Below are 7,500 nucleotides of genomic sequence, written 5' to 3' on the forward strand. Positions count from 1 at the left end.
AATATATGAAGCCGGACTGACCCACTTGCAGAAATCTCTCCTCAGGCAACCAGTATCTCGCCAGCCTGGTCTCTCATATAAACATAGCAAAAATTTTATAAGGACACAGGGTATAAGCCGAGCCAGCCGGATAAAGCAGGCAAGCTGGGCTAATCGGGCTGGCTCACTTCACATAAACAGGCCTTTAACCATATGTTCACACTATGCAAGATATCTTTGTTCCGCCAAGAAAACCAAACCCGGGATAGGGCTTTTGTTCACACTCAAGCACTGTGATTTCGGCGCCATTTCTGGAAAGGAGCCAAGCTGCGCCTTACCGATTTCGAAGGGTAGCCTCGCATATAGTCTACGTAGCTGGCGGTTTTTTGATGTGTGTTTTTTTTCTTCTTTTGTGGTTCGCAAAGTAAGAATTACAGCCGAGCGATACGCTTAACCAAGGTCGCAAAAGAAAACGATGAGAGAGGGGCGTGTGTAAAAATGATAAATGGCATAGCAAGAAATCAGAAATGCAAGTGCGGGTGAGAAAATACAAAAAAAGTGGGTTAACATTTTGTAATTTTTTATATTTTTTTAGCGATTTGTACTAAGTGTCGAAAGAACCTGACGAAACAAGCACATACCCCTGAAAGCAGCCTGCCACAATCCGATTTTGACGAACTTACAGAGCATCTAGGTGAGCTTAGTCTGGTAAGTATGACATTCTATGATTTACGTCAACAAACTACAAAGATCTTTCCTTGTAAAGTAGGGAGTTTACGAAGCAGAACGCGATGCAGCCTAAAACGTCACCCGAAGTAGTTTGTTCACAAAGTGCGTCACTGGGCATGCTTGGCGCTAAACGACAACTCGTCTTCTTCACGTTCAGAGCACGAGGTTTGCACTTGCAGCGTTTCGAGAAAACGTGAGTAGTTTCTCCGCAATTTGACCTAGAATTCAATTTACTTTTTCTTCTTTACAAGCAAAGCTGTTTTCCTAAGTCCGTAAAAATGTCATTTGTTGTAAAAAAAATACTAAAAAAACATTTTAATTTGCCTACTGTAGGTCAATTGTTTACCGTGCTATGATGAATGAACAACACGCAGACCCGCCGAGTTCGATACAAAAGTCTAGAACTGGCAAGTAAGTCTAATTTTTGTTTATTAGAAGATTCAATTTCCCGTCCTGCTTAACTATAAGGTTAAAGTGAGTTTAAAGTTTATCTTCGTTGAAAACAAACTAAAACAGATTGCTTTTTTTTTTTTCACGCAGTAATGTGATGTACTGGACAAGCGAGCACGATATCCTGTTATGCAGAGAGGTTGTTTCCGACAATCCGTACAAAACAAGAAAGGGTTCGTCGCAAAGAAGCGAAATTTGGGATAGAATAGCCAAAACTTTGAATACCTGTCCCAAGCCTGTCTTTGCTGTGGACAAAAGGTCCGTGAGGGATCATGTGGGTATTTTAATTAACCGAATCAAAAAGAAATTGAGAGCTGAGGAAAGGAGCTCGGGCATCGCGCCGCCCGAGCCCACAGAACTTGAAAACTTGGTGGAAGAAATTTTAGCGCTCGAAGAAACAGCTGATGCAGAAATGAAAGAGGACGACGAATGTGTGAAAGGAAAGGCTTAGAAAGAGAGGGAAAAGGCCACAGATATGAGACTTAAAGCACTGGAGAAAGTGTCGGAGACGATGAAGAGACATTCCGATGAAAATGATCAGCAAAAAGTAAAGAATAGAGAACGGAGATTTGGCAGCGAGAACATGTTATTCCTGTCCATATAAGCGGAAAAAGACCAGTACCTTATAATTGAGGAACTTCAACTGAAATAAGAGCAACACGATTTGGTTATAAAACGTCTACAGGCGAGGATTGACCAGCAACATCAGTTTCAACAACAACAAAGTGAAATGATGCGGCTGATGCAAGAGCAACAACAACAGCAGCAGCAGCAACTCTGATCTTAGCATCACAACAACTGATGCTGAGGCAGCAACAAGATCAAACTAAAGCACTGATGAGTAGCTGATCTTAGCATCACAACAACTGATGCTGAGGCAGCAACAAGATCAAACTAAAGCACTGATGAGTTTGTTGGAAAAACTTGTGAATAAATAGCCACCTAATTTACTTTAAATTCACAAGTAATGCTGGTAGAACTGTCGTTTGATTTTTAACTGGGAAATTGCAAGCCAGTTTTTATATTTTATTAAATTTTGTGCTTTTTTGATAAGTGTCACGACAAACGTTTTCTGTCAGCGATCAGTGGTTGTATTTCAACAGTGGCACCGCATTTTTCTTGTGCCGAGGATCCCGCCTTTCCTTATTTCCTTTAATTGTTATCTCATTGGATGACAGACTCGTTGCCTTAAAATTCCCTTTTATATTTGACATATTCGAAATATGTTCTGGCTAGAAGAGTTGAATAAATTGGTGAAAATTTATATTCTAGATCTGTTGCGTAAAATACAATAAAATTCTGTATTTTCAGTCTGCTATAAAAGCAACTAGTGATACTTCATTTATTTGAAAACATATTTTAAAAAAATCCCTAGGGAATCTAGGGGAGGGAGTATGTAGAGGGCTGATGAGGCAAACCTTTTTCCAAGAATAATTGTAGGCCAAATATTAAGGTCACATTTCTAAAATGAAAATCTCTCTTGCATGTGGGTTTAACAGTACTCGTCTAGATTAAAATCAATGTAACTATTAAGATACAATCAAGGTGTATTTAAAGAATCGTGAGTCTTTTTAGTCCGTAGGCTGTTGTTGTTAATAACTAAAATGAGTAACACTGCACAAAAAAACGGATTTACACCAAATTTGCACAGAGCAAATATAATGAAAACATACATTTACTCTAGAGAAAACCTGTAGCAAACATGGTAAATGCCGCATTTGCTGCTATATTCACACAGGTGTGAAAATATGGTGCAAATGTGGCATTTACCACGTTTGCTACAGGTTTGCTCTAGAGTAAACAAATGTTTGCATTATATTTGCGCTGTGCAAATTTAGTGAAAATACATTTTTTCGTGCAGTGTAATAACTGCAGAATACCCCCATTAAGGATCCTGAGTCTTGTGCACAAACTCTTTGGTAGTTTGGAAATGCCGGGAATGCACTGTAGCAATGAAATGAGCTGAAATTGGGGATATGACATTCTGCAATCTAGTCAAAATAGAATTACGAACAAGTAAGTAGCCGAACACCGATTATATATAAAGGTCATGAATTTGGGTCTCTCTGTATTGCATTCGTCTTCAGAAACCTAATTAAAATAGTCCTGGATTTGGGGCGGATCTATTCCAAAAAACTTCGAAGTACTTGATTGATAAAGACAACTGTGAGCGTTTCTTAAGAGCGCACACACAATGTACATTTTGCCAACAGGACTTAAGCCGATTTTTAAGTTTTTCTTGAAATCTAGGAATGCAAAGTAGTTCACGATGTCCCCAAATAGCCATTCTACCGAAACTCTGACTTGGCTCATGGCCTTGTTGAACAGTTCTTCTGCTGATGTCAAATTAGCGCCTTTGAAGGGCCCTTGTAAATGAACACGCAAAGGGTACGCAGGGTCGCCGTAAACGCATAAGGGTGTCCCATCCGGTGCAAACGAGTACTGCGATAATTCTTGCAGAAGTCCTGAGTCAACTAGCATACCACTATCGTGTCTCCTGCCCTCGACTGGACCAAACAGACTTGCGATAAGCCCATTTGGTGTAACTACGGACTGAAACTTTATCCCATGCACCCTCTTATGTCCGTTATAGAGAATTCTCTGGTTTTGATCTGGCTTACATAGGGGTCTCACTGTTCCATCTATGAAACCCCAACAATTTTCGAGTGGAGCTCCCTTATCATGTATAGTGGCAGCAAAATGACGGAGACGGTCCCTGGAAAGCCATGGCTGACATAACTGTGTGAGTAGGTGGCTATATTCATTGAATACATAGTCCATCAAATGGTTTGTAATCATGCAAAGTTGTGGAACAGGTCTCCCGAATCGAGGTACCATATCTGCAAACCGACACGGGTAGGCAAAACGCTTCAACAACGCACTTAAAGCCTCCATTCCGTCCACAAGAACGCCATTGGGGCATTTCATTATGTCTGGAATATCAAGAACTTCTCCAAGTAAATAAATATCGTTCGTAAAAAAGCGAAACTCAGCCTTACACTCATCATCTGTCATAGAATCAAGATCGAAACGACCATACTTCCAGTAAGGAAATTCGAGATTTCCAGAGGAATTTAAATGGTACAACATGTCGAACTCTGTATCATCAATGCTACCATCTTGATATGCAAACAATAAAGCTTCCCTTGCCTCTCTGAATGTTGCCATTGTATAAAGTATAACTGATACCAGCCATAAAACGAAAGTGTATTTGGCAGAGTTTGAAGGATTTGCGCTGCTCTGTCTCTGGGCTGTCGTCGCGTTCGCATCCTTAACTTTGTTTTTCCCGCTTTCGTGACGGCGTTCTCGCCCCGGGCCCTTCTCGGTTTCGGTGTTTCAAAACTGCGTCGCGTCCTCGTTCGTAAAGTGCCCAATATTAGAAACCGTACGCAGCTAGTTTGAATCCAATTTTGAGTACGTTCAAACTGTTTTATGTTTGTACTGACAACAACGAAACTGGAAGAAGAAGTATCTTGGGGTCTTACTTCAGACTTTTGAATTTTTTTTTTTAATTTTGTGAAATTTCAGGCAGAAACTGCAGCAGCCCAAGTAATTTATGTTGATGAAAGAAGAGAGAGTATATTCATCCCTGAATCGGATTTGGAAGGTTCTGATTTTGAGAACACACCGCATAGAAGCCAAGTAGACACGGCAAAAGAGCCTTTAAAAAAGTTAAACGATTTTTTAGCCTCTCGTGATGTTAGCCCTGTTCGACATAAGTTGTCCGTTCCATGGGAAAGTGCTAACGAGCGCACAAAGAGAAGGTACAGCCGTAAAGCAAAACAAAGTGTTCAAGAGGTTCTTGAAGTAATTGCTCCAGGACAAAGTGATAAATTATTGACCACATTAGGTGAAAGCTTACCATCTGAGAGAACACAAGCCGAAGAAGAAATTTTAGAAGCCTTAGCAGAAAGCTATTTAAACGCAACTCACTGGAGCACGAGAAGACAAATTTTGTCCATCTTGGCAGATAAACTATCGCTTAAGGAACTGACGCATTACATTCCCGAGGTGACGCCTTACAGATTTAACATCGCGCGGCATCATAGACTGTTACATGGTAGAGATGCGATCGTACATACTGATATCACTAGGCGTATGAAGGTTGATTTCGCTAAAGTTGATCATTTTCTCGACTTTATTACAAGTTCCCATATAGTACAAGACATGCCATTTGGAGAAAAGATGCTGAAACTTTCAACAGGGGAGGTGATTAAAACACCTAACGTCGTACGGATGCTAATACCAGAACGGATAACACAACAGTATTTTCAGTTTTGTACCGAGACCACTTCGGTCTGCCAAGCAATATCTGCGGTCTGATTACAAGGTAAGGCTGTCTTAATTAATATTTGGTTATTCTTTTAGTAGATTATTAACTTTGTACTTTGGCTGGATTGATGCTAAATTTAAGCGAATTGGTCATAAACATGAAAGTCAACTTTCTCTGGCTGCATTGTACTAACTAGTATTGAGGCTAAACCTCGAAACATTGATTAAGCGGAAGCTATCTTCAATTTGCGCCCTTTAAGCGGTTCGGACAAGCTTTAATAAGTTTCAAACTTCTTTTACTACTTTTAAAAGATTTTACCCTAAAGCAGCTGATATTAATAACGAAAAATCATAGTAAAAATTATGATGATAGTGATAACTATGATGATGATGACGATAATAATCTTTCACATTTTAGGTGCACGTTACACACGAGCGTTTCAGGTGGGCAACTTAATGACGACGATCACTGCTTTCATCTGTCAGAGCTAACTTTGAAAAAATATGCCTGCGCATTGAAGCGCACGGCGCGCGCTGTGGCGGGAAATTCAATTAAAGAAAATAAAGCCCTTCAAATGTTTCTACATGTATTGCCAATGGCTTCCCAAAAAAATGTTACGTCTGTTGTTGCAAATCGTCGTCGCGCTGGTATAGCGTTGTTAAGAATATTGTGGAAGACGTGAAAAAATGTTTTAATGTGGAAACATCGTGCGACGATGCGTGTTTGTGTGCCTCTTGTCGGAGAAATTTGACCAGATGGCAACGAAGTTGCGACGAAGAGAAAGAAAAATATTTTGTAAAAGCCCAATCTCGAGGAAAGGCATTTGTCAACAAAACAACCCTAGCTCAACAGGACCGGAGGCTTGCCGTAACAAATATCACCGAAACAAAAACAGCCCCAAAATCGTTTCTGCTGTGTTTACCGGAGGTCGTGCTGTTGGATATTTTTAGATATGTTGGCATCGTAGATATTTGTAACTTGAGACTGACTTGCCAGTATGTAAACATAATTTGCGCGTCCAACTATTTGTGGAAATTTCTGTTAGAACGTGACTTTCGGGAAGCAATTCTACTTTTAGACGATAAGTTGTTATCAGCGTCTTCAGTAGCGTACAGATTTTTGTACTCGGCTACGCTCTCGTCGAAAAAAAAGGAAATGAGCCACCGCAAGCAAATACGTGAACTGGAACGTCAGTTTCGCGAAAGCGAGAGCAAATTTTTGGTGGAAAACGCGGAGTTACAACAACGCGTCGACAGTCTACAATCAAAGCTGTTTACCCTGCAAACTGACCGATATCCTAACACCCCAGTGAGCAAACTTCAAGAACAGGTAACCCGTAACTCGTAATGAATTAATTTAAATCACCCGAAAACCCGTTCGCCCGGAACCGTGGATGTGAAGAACGTCGAGAAATACGTATTGGCTCGTCTGCTGCTTTTGGCTCGGCAGTAGATTTATAGAACGAAAATTACATGCCAATTAGACGATAACAGGTGGCTAAATTCGGTGTTTGAAATCCACTTTTACTACGGCCGAACGGGTTTTCGTTTGAAACGACCGGATTCACTTGTCTGAAAATGGTTGCAGAAAATCGCATACTATGAATCATCGGATGCTCTTTACAGTTCATAAAAGAAACCTGTTTCTGAGGTAACAGTTGAAATCCCACGGTCTTATGTTCTGCTCTACGTAGGGCTAGGAATTTGTCAGGTTTGCCGGTTTTTTGTGGTATTCCCTCGGGCGTTCGCATATTAACCTTCTCTTCATAAAGATATTCAAAACATATTTTAAAACTCACCAAAGCGTAGCAAAAATGTCCTGAGCGTTTAATTCAATTCGTTAATATCACTCAGTCTATGAAGTACACAAATAATTTTCCTTTCAAGTGACAATGAAAATGTGAACTGCCTGGCCACACTTGAACAGAACTAAGAAGTAACACTGAAACAACTCAACCAGTACAATGCAGGTTTCATGAAATTTGATTTTTTGTTTTCCAGCTTTTGGGTGGCTGAGAGGAGGTAGGACAGTGAGAAATAGTTTTCTCTGACCAATATCTTGGCATGCTT

At 40.3% G+C, this 7,500-nt stretch overlaps 3 protein-coding genes across 3 annotated transcripts in view; 2 read left to right on the forward strand and 1 right to left on the reverse strand.

Moving 5' to 3' along the window:
* Nucleotides 1–7,500, forward strand: part of LOC138032786 (leukocyte tyrosine kinase receptor-like) — a 52,935-nt gene that overhangs the window by 5,362 nt on the left and 40,073 nt on the right. The gene's annotated exons all lie outside the window — the stretch shown is intronic.
* LOC138031981 (uncharacterized) lies at nt 3,250–4,326 on the reverse strand. The gene has a single exon (XM_068879572.1). It carries the CDS (start codon nt 4,324–4,326, stop codon nt 3,250–3,252), a length of 1,077 nt encoding a protein of 358 aa, XP_068735673.1.
* Nucleotides 4,591–7,500, forward strand: part of LOC138031982 (uncharacterized) — an 8,386-nt gene continuing 5,476 nt past the window's right edge. The window contains exons 1-3 of the mRNA XM_068879573.1: nt 4,591–4,626; nt 4,687–5,423; nt 5,998–6,760. Coding sequence (XP_068735674.1) covers nt 4,591–4,626; nt 4,687–5,423; nt 5,998–6,760 — 1,536 coding nt within the window. The remainder of the gene's footprint in view (nt 4,627–4,686; nt 5,424–5,997; nt 6,761–7,500) is intronic.

Source organism: Montipora capricornis, chromosome 14 (genome assembly GCF_036669925.1).
Source record: "Montipora capricornis isolate CH-2021 chromosome 14, ASM3666992v2, whole genome shotgun sequence".
NCBI classification, from domain to species: Eukaryota; Metazoa; Cnidaria; class Anthozoa; order Scleractinia; family Acroporidae; genus Montipora; species Montipora capricornis.